The 24,235-nt window shown below is 35.1% G+C and overlaps 1 protein-coding gene across 2 annotated transcripts in view; it reads right to left on the bottom strand.

Annotated features, from left to right (window-relative positions):
• Positions 1 to 24,235, bottom strand: part of LOC126883075 (helicase domino) — a 170,250-nt gene that overhangs the window by 114,105 nt on the left and 31,910 nt on the right. For both annotated transcript variants that reach the window (XM_050648300.1, XM_050648299.1), the window contains exon 3: positions 9,115 to 10,830. In XM_050648300.1, coding sequence (XP_050504257.1) covers positions 9,115 to 10,830 — 1,716 coding nt within the window. The remainder of the gene's footprint in view (positions 1 to 9,114; positions 10,831 to 24,235) is intronic.

Below are 24,235 nucleotides of genomic sequence, written 5' to 3'. Positions count from 1 at the left end.
AAAGACAGTAGACTGTTACTTCTTTTCTAGGGGTGTATGCAGAGCTGGAGAATCCTGTAGATTCCGCCATCCTGGGCCATCTAGAGTTGCTGATCGGGACGCTCAGATCTTAAGAGGGGAGCAGTGTAACAAAATAATTATTGACCTACCCTCGTATACCAGCTCCCGTCTTAGCACAGGCAGAACACTATCGATGTTTCGAGATACGCCGATGCAGCGCCGATGACGTGCAAGCGGTCACATGGACATAGCTGGAGATATATAGATATTTCTGGAATATCTGTATCGCATATATAAATAGGACATATTTGTAAATAGAGTTAGTCTTAAGCTAAAGTTTGTAAAGTAAACTTGTATAAATAAAAAATAAAGTCGTATATAAATTACGAACCGCTAGTTTTATTGTAATTAGAAGTAATTACACTAATCACGCTGCAGTATTTTGAGAGAGTTTACTAATGAGAAATTCATATTCAGCGATCCCTAAAACCCCCAAGTAATAGTAGTTATTGACTGATTTTGACATAAAACTTCATGCGACGAGTTCCACCCTGGGCACCAGGTACCACTGAGACCATCGCCGTCATGAAATTCGTGTTCAGCGACCTCCAAAACCCTAGAGTATAAAAATTGAACTCATTTCCGCCAATATTTCCCGAGTTCTAAATTTTTCATTTTCCATCTCTTTGAAACGCGCTTTGAAAATTTTTCTTACGCACAAAATGCAATTTTCACCTCTCGGAGATCAATTTCACAAAATTTCCTGACACTCTATCGAATCAAATGCAAAAATGATGAAAGGGGTGCCAATGCGAGTCCATTATACAATTGGATATAGTAATCGAGTCAATACTCGCAATCTTAAGTTTGTATTTTTATTAGTTGAGTTCAATACTACACAGTTGTTTGGCTTTATTGTGTGTGATTAAAACCAAGACAAAGTTGTTTTTTATGTTTTATATATGTATATGTACATGTCTCTCGTTTTGTGATTTTAGCTTGTAGTTTGTATTGAGAAGACTTTTTGTACTGGGCCTGATGATGAGTCATATATTGTAAGACTCGAAACCGGTTGCCCCATGATTATATAACAACTAATAAAAATACAAACTTAAGATTGCGAGTATTGACTCAATTACTATATCCAATTGCAAATACAAAAAGATGCATGACGATTCATCTACGAGGTCTCGCTATTAAATAACGTGACTGCGCGCTCAGAAGGCGTCCTAGAGGGGAAGAGTGGGAAACGAATGCAGCATTGGATTGCTGAAAGTGTCTACTCTTCCAGAGTCTTCCAGTACGAAAACACGTTTTTGTCGCTGTAGTAGTATTTTTTCTGTAGAGGTTAGAAAAGAACGTTTTTTTTCTCGTGCCGATAACAATGTGTGACGCAACATGAGCAACGGATTAATGTGAAATTTCTCGTTAAATTAAAAAAAACTCCGACTGAGTGCTATAATTTGTTGAAAGAGGCCTATGGTGAGAATTCTATATCTCGTGCGCGTGTTTTCGAATGGTATAAACGGTTTTCTGAAGGCCGAGAGAGCGCCGAAGATGACCAACGTCCAGGTCGACCTGTCTCTGTTTCAACTCCGCAAACAGTGACCAAAATAAATGAAATTGTGCGCGGAGAACGTCGTATGAGCATTCGGATGATTGCTGAGACTGTAAACGCCGATAAGGAAACTGTCAAAAAAAATTTACATGACGAATTGAACATGAAGAAAGTCTGTGCGAAGTTGGTCCCAAAAAATTTGACCCCTGACCAAAAGCTCGTCCGTCAACAGATCTGCTCTGATTTTCTTGAGAGATTACATGAAGAGCCTGAATTAATGGAAAACATCACTTGCGATGAAACCTGGATATTCAAATACGATGTTGAAACTAAGCGACAATCTGTAAAACTCCTGCATCGCCAAGAACGAAAAAAGCAAGGATGTCGAAATCAAAAGCCATGCTAATCGTTTTTTTCGACATTACCGGCATGTGATGACTGAATGGGTTCCAGAGGGTCAAACTTACTATTTGAAAGTTTTGGCAACGCTGCGAGAGCGAGTTCGTAAGAAACGGCTGGAGTTGTGAAAAAACAAGTCGTGGATCTTGCACCAGGACAACGCACATAACGCGCTGTCTGTGAAGGGTTATTTAGCCGCTAGAGGCATTCCAGTGCTCGAAGACCCGCCGTACTCGCCTGATGTAGCACCCTGTAATTTTTTCCTGTTTCCGAAGATCAAGTCTGCCTTAAAAGGAATCCGGTTTGAGTCGATGGAAGAGGTGAAGCGAAAAACGGCGGAGCTCCTAAAAGCTCTAACAAAAGAAGACTTCCAGCATTGCTTTGACCAATAGAAAAAACGAATGGAACGGTGTGTGGCGAGGGAAGGGGAATATATTGAAGGAGAGCATTCGATTGTAGAATAATTTTTAAAATAAAACTCTTTTTCATAAGCAGTCTCGTTATTTAATAGCCAGACCTCGTATAAGCGGAACACTTCAAAAGATGGGGTAACTTTTTTATTATACAATTTGTGAAAAAAATTAGAAAAATCACGTTTTTTCTCGCTGAGATATAGCAACGAAAGAGGGAAAAAAATTAGCCCTGTCCGATGCCAGCATAGTGAAATCTCCATTTCCAATAATAATTCGATGCGAATAAAGCAAAAAATTGGATATTTACACAATTTACCAAAATGAGTATGTTTTATCAGAAAGTACCTGGTCTATCGTAATAATATAAAAATAAATAAATAAAAAATTGAAGATTTGACAATGGACAAAAATTAAATAGAAAACATTGTATAGAATGGAAACACCAATAGCGATAAAGGTATTTATTGATAGAACCGACACTAGGGTATTTGTACCCCGGGAGAACTGTTGAACACTGACTCGTTACCGGAACGCGTTTAGTTGAAGACTGATGAAGACTCTCTCTCTAGGCGAGATTTGTTAGTTTTATAGAAGCTTAAATTGGGTCATCGGTGACACGATGCCCGCGTGATTTGTATATCTAATCAAGGTAAATAATTCTACTTTCGTCAGCACTTTCGTATCATTTCCAAATTATATTGTTGATAATTGACCAATTTGTATCTAAACTAATAATCCACATGTGTGAATATAACAACAAATAAATTCGTGCGATCTACTGGGTGATATAATTATTCTGTTCAATATCGGATATGAATTCTGAATATTTGTTATTGGACACATATAAAAGTGAAAACATATAAAACATACAAATTTTTTTTTATTATTATTATCTCCCTTTATTGACAATCAGATATAAAACAAACATCTATAAGTCCATTTGTTGGTCTTACATTAAATTAATTATTGTAAATGTGGTGACGTGGAGAGGTAAACATCCAGCGATGTTTCCTCAGTTACCTCTTAGGTCGGATGGCCAGCTTCTTCTGAGTCTTCTATTGTGGACAGGTTGCAGTAGTGGATGAAGTAATGGATTAGGATGGTTTTCTAGTTTGTTGTGGTGTTTTCTGTTGTTTTCTCGGATGACTTCGGTTACATATGGAATTTTTAGATCAGTGTGTAGAGTTTGGTTTGATACATACCATGGTGCATTAACTATTGCTCGAAGTATCTTGGATTGCGCTCTCTGGACAATCACGGTATTGGATTTGCTAGCACAGCCCCACAGTTCAATGCCATACGTCCAGATTGGCTTTATGACTGCTTTATATATTAGCAATTTGTTTTCTATTGAAAGGTGGGATTTTCTTCCGATGAGCCAGTAAAGTTCTTTGGTTTTTAGGTCAAGTTGCATTCTTTTCTTTGTTATATGGTGTTTCCAGTTGAGTTTACTGTCAAAGTGTAGCCCTAGATATTTGACTTGATTACTTTGTGGTATTTGTGGTACGCCAGAGTGAATAGGCTTGTATTCCGAGACTTCTTCATTAACTTTTACTTTAAACTGCCGTTCGTGTAGATAGGCTTTCCGTAGGTTGTAGTAACTTGCTGGGAGAATTCTTTTTATTTTGCATAACAAGCCTGGATGCCAGACTTTGTCAAAAGCTTGACTGATGTCTATAAAGGCTGCTGTGCAGTACTGCTGGTTTTCAAGTGACTGGTTGATGGCGTTGACTATGCGATGGCATTGTTGTATTGTTGAATGGCTTTGTCGAAATCCGAACTGATGATCTGGGATCCAATTTTGTGGATTAATTTCAGAATTTATTCTGCTTAGGATAAGTCTTTCAAGCAACTTGAAGATTGTTGGTAATAAGCTGATAGGCTTATATGATGAGACATCTAGAGCTAGAGGGTTTTTGCCAGGCTTTGGTATCATAATTATTTGTCCAATTTTGAGTGATTTGGGCCAGTAGTCACATCGTCGGAGTATTGCATTGAATATGTGCAGTAGTTTAACTATGCCCTTTTTGGGTATTTCTTTTAACATTTTTGCGGTTATCAGATCTTCACCTGGTGCCTTCTTTGGGTTTAGGGTAGTAATTACGTCTCTAATTTCTTTTGGAGTAAATGGTCTTATTCGGTCCTGTATCTGTAGTGGTTCTTCTAATATTTGGTTCGCTTCTGGTACTTGGTCGTCATTTAGTGGTGTAAAAACTTCTGCTAAATACTCGGCAAAGAGGTCAGCCTTTTCTTTATCACTTTTTGCCCATGGGCCTGGTGGTGTTGAATTTTTACGTATTGGAGGTAATGCTGTTATTGGCTTTCTCTTACTTTTTATGGGCTTCCATATAGAGTTGTCTTGTCTTGATAGATTAGTGATGTAATTCGTGAATGACTCATTTTTGACTTCTTGCAGCTTTGATTTTAATTTGTTGCTGATGCGATTGTATCTTGTTCTGCTGTCTGGTGTGTGTTCGTTGCCATGCAGATCTGGCCTTTCTTTTTTCAGCTACCAGTTTTTTTATTTCTAAAGGTATATTACTTATGTTTCTGTTGGGACTACTTTGTGGGGTAGCTGATTTAGCTGCATACTGTAGTATGTTTATAAATTTGTTATAGTCCTCTTCTACTTCTTCCGGCTTTTTCAGCTTCGTTGTTATTTCGATAGTATCGTGAATTATTTGTCGGTAAGTGTCCCAGTTTGTTTTATTGTTGTGCAGGTGGAGTTTTGGTTTTTTAGTGATAACTGTTGTCATAGCTTGGTGTTATATCTGTAAAAGTTATACCGATACCGTTTGTTATGAAGAAGTCCAATAAATCTGGTTTTTTGTTGGAATCGGTCGGCCAGTACGTTGGTGTTCCCGTTGAGATAAATGAGTAATTCTTATTTTGTATAACATGTGCCAGTTCTCTGCCTTTTGTTGTTATAAGTCGTGACCCCCACAAGGTATGCTTTCTGTTGTAATCTCCCCCAGCAATGAATTTTGGTCCTAGGGTTTGGAACAATTCTTCATAGTGTTCTCGTTTTAGATTATGGCGAGGAGTGCTTCAACGCTTACTGTCGTTGCTTGGATATGTGACGAGTATTGCTGTACCTCCGTGGGCTGTGCCGTCAGGATACTCAGTATGATATAGTTTATATTTAGGTATGTTAAAATAAGTTCTGTTTGTAAAGTGCGTTTCACTAATTAAAAATATGTCAATTTTATTTATGTCTAGAAATATTTTCACTTCTTCTGTATGGCTTGGAAGGCCGTTGGCATTCCATTGGGATATTCGAAGAAACTTAGCCATTTATTTCATTTTGTTGATAAGCATGGTAAGCATGTTGAGGACCATGCTATTTTGTTGGATTAGTTGGTTGAATAGATTCTTAAATTCTTCCAAAAACTTGTTTAACGCAGTAGTTGTATCTTCTGTTTGGTTGTGTTTAGTTACTTCAGCGTAGCTCAAGCCCTGGGGCAGTGGATTGGATCGTTGTTGTGTGTTCTTGTGTATATATCATTTGTGTAGATTGCTTGTTGGGTTTTGGTGCGCTCCATTGTTTTTGTTGCTTCCTTTGGTAAGTTTCTTATAGTGATCACATCCCTTATAATTGGCTGGGTGGCCTCCATTGCATAGCGCACATATGGCTGGCGTCTCCTTTGACTTTTTGCACGTGGTGGTATTGTGTGAGCCTCCACATTTTACACAGACGAATGGTTTATTACAATATGATTTGGAATGTCCATATTGTTGGCATCTCGTGCACTGTATTACAGTAATACCCCGCACTTACCCTGCGATAGGTGGGACCAAGCGATAACCGCGTAAGTCAAATTCGCGTAAGTCGGGGTGTAATTTGGCATATGTATGTATATACATTATTTTTAATTGGGACCGGAAGCTAAGAAAAATAGCATACACAAATATAAAATTGTCAATTTAATTTATTTTGATGTAGAAGGCTGTATAAAATCTAACAAAGACACAACTCAAAGATTTGTTTTCTCCCGCAAAATTTCTTCATAACAGGCTAATAATTTTTTTATCCCTTGTTTGGTAGAAGAAATGCGATCTTTGTTATAGTTTATATTTTCTAAAATTTGTAAGCCCTTTTCAATTAAACTGAGACCTTCAGTCAAGTTTCCAACCGTTATTTGATCTTCAGTTTAAACTGGATCCAAACAATCAAGCTCTTCAATGTCTTGTTCTTCCTCATGCATTTCTATGAGGTCATTAATAGTTAGCTCCCGCTTGTGGGAATTCAACAGTTTTTCAACGTCATCACTATCAACAAATTCTTTAATCGCATTACATACTAATTTCATAAAAATAACAAACACCCACTCGCAGACAAAACTGTAGATAAGAAATACCTAGTATCTCCAAAATAAATTCTAGTGATGTGCTGATTTCGTAAAAGTCCAAATATCTACATTTGATGAGCAATAATGTGGGCGGTATGTGAGCGATTGTGTGGCGCTCAAATGACTAATTGACAAGATTTGAAAATCGCGTAACTGTGGGTTCGCGTAAGTCGGGGTATCTTAAGTCGAGGTATTACTGTATACTGTTTTTTTGAGTTCGTGGAGGTTCTATGAGTACTACTACTCTGTTCTGTAGGCCTGTTATGTTATAGACATCTTTATTGTTTTGCGCGGGTTCTAAATCTATAAAGAAGAGATTAAGTGGTTCTTTGGCTTTTTGTTGTTTTACATTGACTATGTTTCTCACTTTGTGCCCTAACTGAGATAGTTCACTTTTTATGTCATCAGTATTGGTTGAGTGATCTGATCACGATTCTGTAGGATCGTTCTTCTTTTAGTTGGTACGTGTGATGGTATATATTTTTTTCCTTGAACTCCTTAACCAATTTTCGGCATATTTCTGGTGTTTCACAATTTATTTTGACAACGTTGTTTATTAAACTTCTTGTCTGGTATTCTTCTTTTTTCGCTATTTCCTCTAATTGCTTTGTCATCTCGTTGAAATCCTGTACCCCGTGTATAAATATTGGTGGAGGTTTTGGTACTTTGTTGGTTTCTGCGTTTCCAGTATTTTCTTGTTTCTTTCGACAGCGGTTGGAATCGGTTACCTGTTTCAATTTCGCTTGGATTTTGTTTGTTGTTATGTATTTTCTTCCTTTTATTGCTTCCCATGACTTGCCATGCGTTTTTACTGTTTGTCCGATTTTCTTCTTCATCTTCATTGGTTGATGTCATATAGTGAGTTTCTCTGTCTTCGATATTTGCACTATTTTTACTTGATGTCGGTATTTGTGCTGAACTGGTTGAGAGTAATAGTTTGTATTTACTGTCTGTATAGGAGTTGTATGATACTGTTGTTGCATAGTTGGCATATTCATGTTCATTGAATTTTCTGGTTGGTTCATCATTGTTGGCTGTCACTGTAGTTGGTTATTGGTTGCTTGTGTCATTTGTAGATTTATTGGATCACTCTGTAAGTTTTGTTGTTGATAAACTGGTTGTCCATTTCTGAACCCAATAAGATTCCCCGAAGGGAACATATTGTTTTGTTTTTCTCAATTATTGCTAATGGGTTTTTTTATTGTTGTTGATAAGATAATTAGAATTCTTAATCACCGGTTTTTCGGAGCGCTTTAACGATGTTTACACCTCGATGGCCCAGCGACGACTCACATACAAAAATGACATGCATTCATTTTTTTTTCGAATTCTGAGAAAACATACATAAAAGTATTTTTGAAAAATTTAAACGCAGAATTAAAGATTGCATTATTACCGTGGACCGAAAGTCCCTAAAAACTTCTTTTAATGTTTATTGTAATAATTTACAGGGGTGATAAAAAAGAGAAAATTTAGTGTGATTGTTAATTTCAAATATCTCATTTAAAAGAAACTTTTTTGTTATTTTAAGGGACTTTCGCCACTCGGTGATAATGTAATCTTTCATTCTGCGTTTAAACTTTCAAAAATACTTTTCTCAAGATTAAAATGAATGCATTTAAAACTTATTGGCGCGAAATTTTGCGACTAAGCCCTTAAGGTACTAGTACACTTTAGAAGACCAAAAATAGGCATTTTTTCAAGATTTTTTTTCTCAGAACCTTCATTAAAAATGAACAAATCTTTTTACATATTAATATCTAACTCTTAGAGAATACAAAAAATATATCATTTTTCATTTATGCACGTACACTAATATTGTAGAGGGCGCCAAAGTAGAGGTCTTGAAAAAAAGGAGTTCCGATGGCGGACAGTTAATCTCAGGATTGGGATCTCTGAAACAAAAAAATCGTACGGCATTTGAAAAAGGAAGGTTTCTTACGTGACAATTTACCACCATTAGCGAAAAATTCTACAAAAAAATATTTTACAGAAATTTGAAAAAATTTTGTGAAAAAATCACCCGTTTTTCTTCAGTTTTTCACGGTTAAAAAATATTTATTTTTTTGGTCATATTGTGGTAAATTGTCACGTAAGAATCCTTCCTTTTTCAAATGCAGTACGATTTTTTTGTTTCAGATATCCCAATCCTGAGATTAACCGTCCGCCATCATTTTTCGAGGCCTCGACTTTTGCGTCCTCTACAATATTAGTGTACGTGCATAAATGAAAAAGTATATATTTTTTGTACTCTCTAGAGTTAGATATTAATATGTAAAAAGTTTTATGTTCATTTTTAATAAAGGTTTTGAGAAAAAAATTCTTGAAAAAAATGATTATTTTTGTAAATATAGTAAAGAAATTGAAAAATATTAAAAGCAAAAACAGTACTTACATTAGTAGAAGACAGGGTGTTTCCTTTAGGTTGGATACTTTCAGCTATAGCAGCTGCGTCATTGATAAGGTCGTCTTTTGTATCTTGTTCAGTCTTAATTTCTCCCTCTTTTTGAGAATCTTCTACTAATATTTTCAACTCGTCGTGTTCTTCTTTAACAACCGATTCAGTAACCTTCATAGATTCATCTTCGCTCTCGTCTTCCGTATCTTCTTCTTTAGAAGATTCAGAATCGTCAGACTGTTCTTTGTCGCCTTTGAAAGATTCTTTTTTCGAGTCCGTGTCATCGTCCGAATCTTCGGATTCGCTGAATCGGATCGTGTCTCGATTTAAAAGGTAATCCCTCAGGAAATCGTCCTCTAGTAAATCGTCTAATTCCATCTGAGATTCTTTCTGTAGCGCTTCGATTTCTTCTTTATGTCCTTCGTTACCTAAAGCTTCTTCTCGAGCAATGGTCTCTTCGTCGTCTTCATCGCTCTGAAGATCCGGATCGAATTCTGTATCAGACTGCGTTCGAGACACTGATCGAGATGGCGCTGAACTAGGAGGCTGTTCTGCGGTCTTATTCATTCCTTCGGCAAGCAACTGCGAATACTTCTCAGTCTGATCCACGATAAAACTAAGCTGCTGATCGAGCGCCTTTTTCCGCTTCTCCTCCAAGATTGTATTCTGTTTATACTCGACGAGTTTTTCGACGTTGTTCCAAAAGATCTTAATCTCCTTTGCACAGAACGCGGCTATCCTTCTAAGATTTTGTTCGTGAGCCTTTTCCGCTTTTTGGGCGGCGAGCGCCTTGTCTTGGAAATACTTCTGTACCATTCTGGCACATTTTTTCGCGGCGGCTTTCTTCCATTTGCGTTCCTGCGCAAAATCAGCTGCCAACCAGACCATTTCTTCGATCAAAAAGTCCCAATGCGCTTTAGGCCGAGGCATCTCTTGCACTTTGGGAAGTCTCCTTTCAGACCATATTCCTTCCTTCTGTAAATCGGCTATTCGTTGGACCACGTACGCTTCTTGTTTCGCCTTCTCTACAATCATCTCTTGACTAACAGTATTCGGAAGTGATGTAGACTTCACTTTGACAGATACTGATTTCGGCGTAGAGGTGTTACTGTTACTTTCTGGTGTCGTTACAGTAGAACTGGTAGTCTGGATGGCGTAACTATGAGAGATACCGGGCAGAGAGCTGACAGAGGTAGCAGTTGGTGTATTAGGCGTCGTTTGCGGTACAGTAACAGTTGTTGTAGTCTGAAGTTCAGGATAATCTCGAGGATCGATGGCATGTTCCTTAAGATAAGCTAGATACGCTTGGGTTTTAGGTCTTTTGGCAAATTGATATAAATCTAGAATGTTATTTCCGGTCTCTAAATAATAGGCCTCTAGAAGATGTTCATTATACTTTTCTTTCATTAATTTTGAGCGAACAATGCGATGGTTCATTACATGTTGCAGCTTAGAAGCGTAGCTATCTTTTTTTTCACCCGTGGAAGACAACGGCCTTTTGAGTGATCTCGAATGGGGACTATGCTGGACATTGTTTCCAGAACTCTCACCGGATTGAAATAACTGTAAGCGTACATTAGGATTTGGTCGAGACTTGGTAAGAACATTAACGATCGACTGATTGGCCAAACTGGGCCTTAGTGGGGACGATTGTCCACCTCTAGTTGGACTGATGCTTATCAGACGAGTGACGTTGGGATTCCCAGCAGCAATCTGAAACAAAAAAACTATTTGTTGATCTATTTCTAGATATAGCTATTACCAATATTTCAAATAATATTAGAAATCAGACAAATGCCTCGATGCTCGTCAGTGGTAGAATTTGAGTTGAATGGATCTCAATTCTTCAGAGACTTGAATCATCATGTTTCATTTATATGAAGATATTGTGAGTCACAGACACCTAATTGAGGACCTGTGCGTTAGATAAACTCGGAAAGTCTCTCAGTCACGAACTCTGACAAAAAGCTGGCATTCTAGAATTTCGGATTTTCTCATGGATTTAACTGTCATCTAGTAGCTGTTTCCAGAACATTACATTCTCATCCGAAATGTTTATCAATTTGGATATGAATGTGTACCTACTATACAGTTTTCGAACTTTCGAAATTTGATGTCAAAATTAAAAAATTCAAAACTGACTGACCTGATCCAATATGGCGTACCAAATTTCGTTTCTGATTATTTTGACATAAATGGATACTGTAAAGCTTTTGACCTCGCTGATTACGAATTTGATGTCAAAATTGCAAAACTCATAATGGCCGATCCAATATGGCGGACCAAATTTCATTTCGGATTATTTAATCATAAATATGGTTGGTACAGTACAAATACTGTTGCACGTCAATATCAACATCAGATATCAAGTGGACATTGTTGCCAAATTACAAAAAAAACCCTGAATTCATTTTAAGGTTCTATCCTAGTGTAAATGTATGAAATTCATATACTTTTTTGGGAATTTCTAAAATAAAAAGTACTGTGCCAATTGTTTTGAAAATTTGCATGAGCATTTATTATAAAAAGAAGTACAGTAAATCCTCCGTTAACCAAAACCTTTTTATCCGAAACATCGTTTAACCGAAACGGCTGACCTTTTCAATAATTTCGTCAATAAAAGTAAATTCGATGTTAATTTGTGAACATCGTGAACATTGACTTCATACAACTAAAGAATGCAATTAAATATACGACACATTACGAAATCACCTCATAGTATTTCTAATACCAACTTTAATCAAGAATACTATGTACTTTGATACAAGAAGAATACAAAAAACAATGTTATTTTTAACCCAAATTCTTGTTATCCGAAACGGCCTTACCCCCAATTATTTCGGTTAATGGAGGTTTGACTGTACATGTAAAACAATTTTCATAAAAAAAACATTGAAAATTAAACGATTTATGTGCCATCTACTGTCACCATGAAAATGAATATAGATCCTGAACCATAAAATTTCAAACTTATTATTGCAAAATATGCTATTTTCTATACCAGATGTTCTCAATCTGTGGTACATGTACCACTGGTGGTACATATCATTATTGGCGGTGGTACACAAAACAGAAAAAAATAAAATAGTAGTAGGTACTTGGTAAGTATTGATAATACAATTTAAAAATATAGGTGGAACCAAAAATAATAAAAATAACTGTAGGTGGTACATTACTCAAAAGGGTTGAGACCGCTGTTCTATACCATCAACTAGGGGTTTTTTGATCGGATAAAAAATGTCAATTCGGCGGTTTTTGAAACTGAAAATGTTTTAGCTGATTTTAAAAAATTTTTTCAACACTTCGTCATTTTGCCAAATTTTAATATTTTTCAAAAATCCTAGTTGATGGCATAGATAGGAAATAACTTATATTTCAATAATAACTTTGAAATTTTATGTTTCAGGATCTCTTTAGTCCCAATCACTGCAGCAGTGGAGCTATGTTTTTATTTTCAAGGTGCTAGTAGATGGCGCATAAATCGTTTAGTTTTCCATATTTTTTTTATGAAAATTGTTTTTATTGCTGTATTTTATTTTATCATATATTTTCCAGTTATAAACAAAAACTTATTATTAGGAATATAGTTGTTGAACACATGACTTAATGATACTTCAGATTTTTTATGAAGTTAAGAGAGTATGTTCACGTCGCAGTTAAAATAGGTGGCGATTATATAAACTAACGTTTAACAATTCTTTGAATAGATGGCAGCACGTACATATATTTTATTATTAAATATAGCTCTCTGAACGACACAGCATTGATGCCATGTACTGGAACTTACGATCGGCACAGTTCGCTCTCAATCATACTTTGTATTTACAGACGACAGTTCTTAATCCTTTGCTTACCTGCCAAGGGTAAATTCTCATTAATAGGTACTAAACGTTCATTCATTTGGAAATACATAGTTTATTATTTAATATTGTATTTACAGACGGCAATTCGTAATTCTTTACCCGCTCAAAAATATTTATATCAAACTGAAAAGAAATTTGCAATTATTTGAAATACCTATAATGACCAAAAAAGGATTATGCTAATTCTCAGAATAGATTGAGTTATTTATAAAAATAGTATTTTTAATAAACGTAAAATACGTAAGTCAATTGAAAAACAGCGTCACTACAATAAAATTGTTTTTCATATCGAATGAAGTTTTTTCCTCGGAAAATTTCACATTTTTATTTCATTTCTCATTTCAACATGCGAGGACAGAATAATAATTAGCCTAATGAGCCACTTACTTAAAACATTTTTAAAAGTGATACACAGTAGAATATATAAAGAAGAATAAGTACTGCAAGCGCCAGTTAACTTGGTGAGACACATTGCACAGTGGCTTATGGGATGATCATCAGTCTCCGTGTCGTTGTGCGTATTCGCTGTCGGTAAGTTAACTGGCGCTTGCAGTATCATGGACAAAGATTGGATTCCGCAATGCCTTACCCTTAGGCACCCGAGAGGCTCTATTGGCTGTCCAAGTGCTTATGCAGAGGTGCAGTGATGTCAACTGTGACGTACCTATATATTTGTTTTATCGACTACAAAAAGGCATTTGATAGAGTACAATATGATAAGCTCTTACTCATAACCATCTTGGAGGAAACGGGATTAGATGATAGATCTAAACAACATTAGATATGCCGACGACGCAGTAGTTTTTGCAGATAGCCTAGATGATTTGCAAAGAATAATGTCGCGCATATAAGAGATATAAGTAGTGAACATGGACTTAATGCCTCGACACCGTAAGGTACAAGAGGACGGCTTAAGTAAGTAGTACATGGACTTAATTTCAATACAAAAAAAAACAAAGTAATGGTAGTCAGTAAGAGCGAAATATTAAATACACGGCTATTGGTTAACCAACAACCAATTGACAGGGTGGACAGCTACACATACCTTAGTACCAACATAAACATTCAATGGGACCACTCTAGTGAAATGAAAAAACGGATAGGAAAAGCGAGATCAGCGTTCATAATGATGAAGTCTCATCTCAGAAGTCACAATTTACCACTTGGTAGCAAAATTTCTATTCCAGAGTAAGAGTCATGCCTCTACGGAGTAGAGGCCTGGATTCTTTCCGAAGCTTCTTTAAGAAAACTAAAGACATTCAAGATGTGGTATTACAGTCGCATTTTAAGAATTTAACAGTAAACATTAACAGTAAAAATACAATAAATACAATAAAAAAATGAGGTACAATCATTCATTAAAATATAAAAAGTAAAAATAAGAAAAGCAAAGGCTTGAAAAATCACCAGGCAAGATATTAAAAACATAACAGTTAGAAAAATAAAATATAAAATGTACACATGTAACTGAAACAAATCAATAAAATTATACAAAACACAAATACAATAATAAAATACAACAACATTGCAAGATGAAACCTAATTATCACATGGCAAGAGATCTCCTCAGTTGGCTCAGGCTTATATTAAACAGATCCATATCAAAACCGTTAAGGAAGCACATAATATGTGCTTCCATGCCTTTAGATAGATATATTATATCTATCTAAAGGCATGTTACTACCGTAGGATGTTCTGTGAAAGGCCGTGTTAAAGGTAACATTGTAGCGTAAACCTGGTTAGGGAACATTAAATCTTATACTATCCAACAAACTGGGACAATCAATAAGTCCATTAATGATTTTGAAAACAAAGACACCTCCCGAAATATCACGCCTAACACTAAGGGGAGCTAATGATAAACGTTGCTCAATCCCAGTGTAATCATGGTTCTCAATATAAGTCTGAGTTTTATAAGCACAGTATTTTAGGAACTTATGTTGGACTTTTTCAATAGTGTCAATATGAATTTGATGGTACGGAGACCAAACTACCGAACAATATTCTAATATAGATCTGACTAGACAACAATAGATTAACCTAACAGCATCAATAGAGAAGTATTTAGAGTTTCTTTTAACAAATCCTAGTAATTTAGAAGCTTTTACGGATAATGAATTGATATGTTCGACAAATGAGAGCTTTTCATCCATGATAACACCTAGATCTCTAATAGACGAGACATATCTAAGAGGTTTACTGTCTATGTGATAAGCAGTATCAATTATGTTTAACTTACGGGAAAAACTAATATAACAACACTTCTCAACACATAACTGAAGATTATTGCAAATGCACCAATCAAATAAGCGATCCATATCAGCCTGTAAAAGTTTCTGATCCTCAATATCATTCACAACTCGCCAAAATTTTACATCATCAGCCAACATTAAACATTTACTATATAAGAAGCAATTAACGATATCATTAACAAATTAATCAAAAAACAGGGGAGACGTATGCCCACCCTGTGGAACACCAGAACTTACAGTAATAACATCAGAAAAAAGACCACCCACTTTAACTCGTTGGGTACGACCAGATAAAAAGTTTTTAACCCACTCAACAAAATGGACATGAAAACCTATGGATGCCAATTTATTAAGCAGAATTTGGTGATCAACACGATCAAATGCCTTACTGAAATCTGTATAAATAGCATCAATCTGCTTACGATCTTCCATATGCTTTAAGAGCAGGGTTGAAAAAAAACATGTTTTTTTTATTTTATACAAAACAAACGTTTTTTTTTGTTTTAAACGGTTTTTTTTTTGTTTTAAACATGTTTTGTTTTTCGTTTTTAAATTACGTGTTTTAAACAAATAAAACGTAGAAACAAACATTGTTTAAATCATATTTCTTACAATGAGAAGGATCTGTTTGAGGAATTAGGCAGCACAGATACATATACAGTAGACTCGCGATTATCCGAGGTAACTGGGACCGTGACTACCTCGGATACGGAAAAACTCGGTTAACACTGACATTGGTTATATTGATAGAAAAACACGTGAATAATCATAACTGTGGATATTTTAATGACAAAATTAATACAGTACTGTCTATAAAAGATAAAAACATTTACCTTAATAATGTTACTGTTTAAAAAAGTATTTGATTTTGCATAAGCTTTGCTCCTCTTTTTGATTTTGAGGCGGCGATGTTGCGGCATGGTTGAAACTTGTAACTCACCTGTTCTGACTTTTGCCTCGGTTAACCGAGAGGCTCTGATGACCGAGACTCGGATAACCGCGAGTCTACTGTAATAACTTATGGCTGTTCAGCCCATATTATGAACTTACTTGCCCACGATATAGAAGTGCCAGGAATAAAGAACAGTGTCAAAAAATTGCAAATATTTCAGAAATATACATTTTGCTAGCGCAAAATTCCGAGAAGCTGGTGATTCTGCTCTTGTATTGCATTAGGATGTTCGTTGGAATACTTTATCGGAATGCTTAGAAAGTTAGTTGAAAAACTGGCCAATATTACACATTTGCTCTAAACAATAGAATAAGTTTAAAAAAATTGGAAAAAAATCCTTTTTAAAAGGTATAAAATTTTTTTTTTATTAAAATCCCTTAACAGGGCTACATCACATGGCAACCAGGATAATGCCCTGAGGTAATGTATTAAAATTTCCCAACACGTGGGATCCAAATTGAGTTGTTTACATTTCAATGACTTAATGGCAACTGAATGCGAAATGAGTGATGTTTCTGAAAAAAACCCTCTTTTTCAGAAACATCACTCATTTCGCATTCAGTTGCCATTAAGTCATTGAAATGTAAACAACTCAATTTGGATCCCACATGTTGGGAAATTTCAATACATTACCTCAGGGCATTATCCTGTTTGCCATGTGACCACCACAGGGCTTTTTATTGAAGTATGCACTTTTAAGGCATCTATATTACATGTAAAGGGTTTTTACCCGGATATTTTTCTTTTTCTTTTGTGGGTCAGCTAGCATCCAGTTTATCTAACACTGATGATGATTTTTTATAAAAATCGAAAACGTTTTGTTGTGATATAGCCCTTTTAAGGGATTTTAATAAAAAAAAATTTATACCTTTTACAAAGGATTTTTTTCCAATTTTGTGATTGATGGTATACAGCCAACTACAGGTAAAACATTTTCTTTTCCCTCACAATAAAACACCGAAAAACGTTTGTTTTTCTATACTTCCACAAAATTTATTACAACTATGTTATTACTACAGCTGTTTCGGCAAAGTGCCTTTCTCAAGTGATATATTTTACAATGTGTTTGCCTTTTTAAGTCTTTAACTGAAGAGGTTGAGGAGTGGAGAGCTGTTTGTCTCGAGTTGGTCATTCAGAATTATATCTGTATTTTTCAATTTATTAATTTCCATTGATTCTAAAAGTGATAGCTTAAGGCCTTTATTTTGAATATGTAGAATTTGAAACTCTTCATTGAAAGAATGATTATGATCTAGAAGGTGAAGTGCGTATGTAGAAGTGTCTGTTTTTCTATTGTTGAAAGCCCTTTTGTGTTCTGCTATCCGTTTGTCAAAAGTTCTGCCAGTTTGACCGATGTAAGTTTTCGGACAGTCACCACAAGTTAGTTTGTACACACCACTCTGTAGTTGCTTTCTCTTTCGGCTTTTATTGTTTTTAATATGTTTGCTTAAGTTGTTGTTAGTTCTGAAAGCTGGTGTTATTCCTTTCTTTTTTATGTATCTGGCTATTTTTGTTGTTATTTTGCCAGTATATGTGAGAGAGCAGAAGGTACTTGGTTCTTTCTGTGGTGGTGGATACACTAATTTCAAGGCTTTCTTATGGAGTTTTTGGTTTAGAATGTTGTTAACTGTTTGTTCGTTATAGCCATTGTTTACTGCTATTTGTCTAATGATATTTAGTTCTGTCTCGAAGTTATTTTTTGTCATAGGAATTTCTGTCAGTCTATGTATCATGCTATGGTAGGCTGCTAATTTGTGTTGTGTCAGTATGGGTAGGTTTATGATATACGGAGAACTCATGTTTGTTGTGTAGTCTGGTAATCGTTACATCTAGAAAGTTTATGGAATTATTCTGTTCTGTTTCTATTGTGAACTCAATATTACTATGAAGTGAATTAATGTATGATAGAAATTGGTCAAGTTGTCTGTTAGTTCCTGTAAAGCAGAGTAGTATGTCATCCACGTATCTCCACCAATATAAGAACTGTTTAAATAAGGGGTGTTTAGAAATTGTTGTTTCAAGTTGGTTCATAAATATATCTGATAGTAATGGGCTTAGAGGATTACCCATAATAAGTCCTGCACTGTTGTTTGTGTAAATTTGATTATTTAATTCAAAATAGTCTTGATTTATACAAATTTCAAGAAGGTGTAAAATTTCAGATGCAATGATCGGATTTGTACTATTATGTTCTAAAAGGTTTTTAACTAAAACAAAAGTTTCTGTAGGAGGAACACTAGGAAAAAGATTTTTTACGTCAAATGAAATTAGTCTGGAGTTGTTGGGCAATTGAAAATGTTGTATTTTATTAACTAGTTCTAGTGTATTTTTTACGGTGAATTTAGGTGAAAATTTAGTGTATTCTGTAATAATATCTGACAGTTTTTTTGAAAGTTTATATGACGGGAGCTGTATAAAAAGAAACTACAGGTCTTATTGGGTGGTCAGGTTTGTGTAGTTTAATAAAAGAGTATAATTTAGGGGGTTGTGGGTTCATAATATTAAGGTATTTCTGTTCTGTTGGATTTAGTATTGATTTTGAATTTTCAATGGCTAGTTTAATTTGTTTTCGGTATTTTTCTGTGGGGTCTTTGTTTAGTGTTACACTATTTTGGTTATTTAAAAATTCTATTGTTTTGTTATTATAGTCACTTTTATCGATAGCAATAGTAGTGTTACCTTTGTCTGCTTTTTTAAATATTATGTCATGTTTTATTGATTTATTTTTAATTGAAACGGCTATTTGGTTTTCTTTGTAACAGGATAAAACATGACATAATATTTAAAAAAGCAGACAAAGGTAACACTACTATTGCTATCGATAAAAGTGACTATAATAACAAAACAATAGAATTTTTAAATAACCAAAATAGTATAACACTAAACAAAGACCCCACAGAAAAATACCGAAAACAAATTAAACTAGCCATTGAAAATTCAAAATCAATACTAAATCCAACAGAACAGAAATACCTTAATATTATGAACCCACAACCCCCTAAATTATACTCTTATTAAACTACACAAACCTGACCACCCAATAAGACCTGTAGTTTCTTTTTATACAGCTCCGTCATATAAACTTTCAAAAAAACTGTCAGATATTATTACAGAATACACTAAATTTTCACCTAAATTCACCGTAAAAAATACACTAGAACTAGTTAATAAAATACAACATTTTCAATTGCCCAACAACTCCAGACTAATTTCATTTGACGTAAAAAATCTTTTTCCTAGTGTTCCTCCTACAGAAACTTTTGTTTTAGTTAAAAACCTTTTAGAACATAATAGTACAAATCCGATCATTGCATCTGAAATTTTACACCTTCTTGAAATTTGTATAAATCAAGACTATTTTGAATTCAATAATCAAATTTACACAAACAACAGTGCAGGACTTATTATGGGTAATCCTCTAAGCCCATTACTATCAGATATATTTATGAACCAACTTGAAACAACAATTTCTAAACACCCCTTATTTAAACAGTTCTTATATTGGTGGAGATACGTGGATGACATACTAGTCTGCTTTACAGGAACTAACAGACAACTTGACCAATTTCTATCATACATTAATTCACTTTATAGTAATATTGAGTTCACAATAGAAACAGAACAGAATAATTCCATAAACTTTCTAGATGTAACGATTACCAGACTACACAACAAACATGAGTTCTCCGTATATCATAAACCTACCCATACTGACACAACACAAATTAGCAGCCTACCATAGCATGATACATAGACTGACAGAAATTCCTATGACAAAAAATAACTTCGAGACAGAACTAAATATCATTAGACAAATAGCAGTAAACAATGGCTATAACGAACAAACAGTTAACAACATTCTAAACCAAAAACTCCATAAGAAAGCCTTGAAATTAGTGTATCCACCACCACAGAAAGAACCAAGTACCTTCTGCTCTCTCACATATACTGGCAAAATAACAACAAAAATAGCCAGATACATAAAAAAGAAAGGAATAACACCAGCTTTCAGAACTAACAACAACTTAAGCAAACATATTAAAAACAATAAAAGCCGAAAGAGAAAGCAACTACAGAGTGGTGTGTACAAACTAACTTGTGGTGACTGTCCGAAAACTTACATCGGTCAAACTGGCAGAACTTTTGACAAACGGATAGCAGAACACAAAAGGGCTTTCAACAATAGAAAAACAGACACTTCTACATACGCACTTCACCTTCTAGATCATAATCATTCTTTCAATGAAGAGTTTCAAATTCTACATATTCAAAATAAAGGCCTTAAGCTATCACTTTTAGAATCAATGGAAATTAATAAATTGAAAAATACAGATATAATTCTGAATGACCAACTCGAGACAAACAGCTCCCCACTCCTCAACCTCTTCAAAGACTTAAAAAGGCAAACACATTGTAAAATATATCACTTGAGAAAGGCACTTTGCCGAAACAGCTGTAGTAATAACATAGTTGTAATAAATTTTGTGGAAGTATAGAAAAACAAACGTTTTTCGGTATTTTATTGTGAGATAAAATGAACTTCCATCAAGTAACGGTCGAATCCATCAATTATTTTCTTTTCCTTGTGGATTTTTTAGAATAAGTATTGATAAAGATGTAACAAAGCTTGTAAATGATACAAAGTTAAAGGCAAATGCCAAAGACTAGGTATTTATAAAAATTAAAGTATATTGCAGTGCAGGGACAAAGTCCAAACAAATACTTGCACTAAAGGAGAGGCTACAGAGATATGGCTAGAACTTCCGGAAGCATTCGAGACTGAACACGCAAATGGCGAATTTTTGGTAAATGATACGAATAAAGTCAAGGAGCTTATGAAAATGGCTTTGATTCTGGCTCATTTCTTGACAAGTTTGCTTGCTCATCGCTTTAATGGAAGTAAATTTAGTCAAGAGCAAATAAAAACTGGTACGGAATATGTAGAAACTTCACTTCACATCCAGAAGCATTGCCAATTATTATTAATTACCAGGCAAAGTGTGTACCCTTTAATCCATATATATTTTCTAAACATCTAATGTACAACCATTGGCATGGTGGCGTTCTATGGTCATACAACATAAAAAACTCTTCTCATCATTAGTCAATTCCAACCTATGTAACCGGCTAGACAATGTCAAAGCTGCTAAGTTGGTTTCAATTTTTAAAGAGCTTATTTCTATAAGTGATCACGTGGCTGATAAAATTGATGACTTAGATTACAAGATTACTATGAGACTAAAACAATTTGAGAAAATTATTAACTCTTGTATGCAAAATGTTTTGAGTTTTCCAATTTTTGTTGTGTTCCCATTATTAATAAATAAAAATATATTTGTTACAAAGTCTGTATAATAATATGTATAAGACTTTTTTCATATTTATGTATTATTCACAAAAAAAAAATGAAAAAAAAAACGCTTGTTTAATTTAAGTAAACATGTTTAAAACAGTTGTTTAAAACAAAATGTTTAAAACAAAACAACCCTGTTTAAGGGTAGCAAATTAGATTATTTACTGTAGATTTTTGTCTGCAAAAACCGTGCTGAGATTCAGAAATCAGACCCCTGCACACCCACGACAGCTGCTTAGCTACCAAACTATCAAAGAGTTTGGGAATTGCGGATTGAATGCATATACTACGATAATTTTCTATGTCATTCTTCTTACCTTTTTTAAATATGGGTACAACAAAACTCTCCTTCCAAGCATCTGGAAATGTAGAAGACTGTAAGGATTTATTAAATAATAACAGTAATGGCCCAACAACAGTGCAAACACATTTTTTAAAAGGAAATTAGGAACACCATCTGGACCGCTGGAAGTTTTATTTGGAAGAGAACATATACCATCAAAAATATCAGTGACAGTAAAGTCAGTGATATTGAAGCAAGCACCGATGTTGCTATCTAAATGTGCACTGGGTAACTTGAGATCGTTATTACTGGGTAAGTAAACAGTCTGAAAGAAATCTTTGAATAAATTAGCAATACCTTGTCCATTAGAAGCTGACTGTTCATTATAGGTTTGTTCCAACACGACCGAGAACCGTCACGAAACGGTAACGCTTCTGCGCATTAAACAAAATCCGTTCCAACAAAAATATGATCGTCATCGGATCGTCCTTCCCACTGTTCCAACAAGAATTGTGATCTTTCGGTGACGGTTTCGTGATGATCATTTCAGTAATGGGGCAAATGCATAATGTGCTGGTTGGACTGACTTGCGCACTAGGATTTAATTCTTTAAAGTTTTTGAGCCTTTGATCGACTAAAAGCACACAAGCTGTCACCAACAAAAATGACAAATATATGATTACCGTCATGGGACGATAACTGGGCGATACAATTACGAACATGCGCACAACAAACGGTACAATTAGTTTCGTGACGGTTTCTGGACCGTCCAAAAGTTCATGTTGGAACAAACCTTATAAAACATCAAATCAGGAAGGTTGTGACTAGACAGTTTATCCCTAATATATTTCCAAAAAGAATAAGGGTTATTCTGCAATTCAGCATCTAAACCTCTAATATACAGGGAAAAGCAGGCATCAGACAACCGTTTACATTCTGATCGGAGACGAGAGAAATTGGAATAATTAACAACAGACCGATTCTTTATGTACAGAGAGTGGGCAAACTTCTTTTCTCTCGTCAAACATCTAAGATCATGAGAAAACCACTTAGGAAAAGTAGAAGATCTATAGCGTTTCAAAGGTACAAAAAAAAGCGATACCTGTAGCAAGAATTTCATTGAAGACTTGAGTTGATACATTTATATCGCTATAACCTAAGCATTCCTGCCAATCTATAGCAGCCAAGAAGTTATTAAACTCAAAGTAGTTGCCGTTTTTGAAATCATAGTAGAATTCATCATAGGACAGACATGAAGAGGAGGATGTGTTTAAGGCCATCAAACTAGCTTCATAGCCAAAATGATGTAAACTAGAGTTCAAGAGAGGATCACCCGCCCTTGTGATAACCAAGTCCCTATCGTTAGAGAAAACCAGATCTAAAAATACATTTCTGTCATTAGGTAAAGAGTTTAGTTGGTAAAATTTTAGGTAACCATAAGCATAATGTTGAAGTCTTACGTAGAATGGGCCATTGGCAAGGAATGCGAGATTATTAACACACATTATAATCAAAGAGCGCAAACTAGAATATCTTGGCCATGTTATGAGGCATGAATAGTGTGACCAACTAACCCGAGAAATCCGGGACATGGCCCGAATTACCGAAGTCGTGTCCCGGCGTCCCAGACAAGGCTTCCGGGTGATCTGAATTATCAACATTTTGGTAAAATTCTATTTTGAAATTTTGAATACGTTATTCTTCTAAGAATTCATATTACATTGAATTGGTAGGACAAAAAAGTGGACAATTTCTAGAGTGTAATACTAATACCACATCCAAAACGCATGCATTTTATATCGTGGTATTATAGTTCTACGAAAACTAAAATGGTGGACTCCTTTTCGTTTCTGTATTTCAATTATCGTCTTCTAAAAAAAAAAATGGCCCGATTTTCATTAAAAAGTACCGGATTTCAGGTATTTTTTTCAGCCTTGTCCCGGATTCGGCTGAATTGGAGTTGGTCACACTAGGCATGAACAGAGATTGCTGCTACTAATTCTTCAGGGCAAGGTATTTGGGAAGAGAGGACCAGGGAGAAGAATATCTTGCTTCAAAACCTGAGAAACTGGTTCAATACATCGACAAACAGACTTTCGAATAGCAGCAAGCAAAGTTAGGATAGCCATGCTGATCGCCAACATCCGAAACGGATAAGCACCGTGAGAAGAATATATCATTTTAAATTATTCTTCTTCTTCACGTGCCTCGTCCGTTGCGTACATTGGCACGTTAGTCCAAACCAATGGTGTAAGTTTTGAAGCCATGCGTGTCTTCTTCTTCTGGGCCCACGTTTGCTCTTTATTTTACTCTGTATTGTCAGTTGCAGTATACGATATTTATCATGTCGCATAATATGATCGAGGTATTCAGGTTCCGTTTCTTAATTGTGAAAGTCGTTATTGTCTAGGCCTC

This window comes from Diabrotica virgifera, chromosome 4 (assembly GCF_917563875.1).
Source record: "Diabrotica virgifera virgifera chromosome 4, PGI_DIABVI_V3a".
Lineage (NCBI taxonomy): Eukaryota > Metazoa > Arthropoda > Insecta > Coleoptera > Chrysomelidae > Diabrotica > Diabrotica virgifera.
Note: the sequence above shows the minus strand (reverse complement) of the source record. Positions and strands in the feature narration are given on the sequence as shown.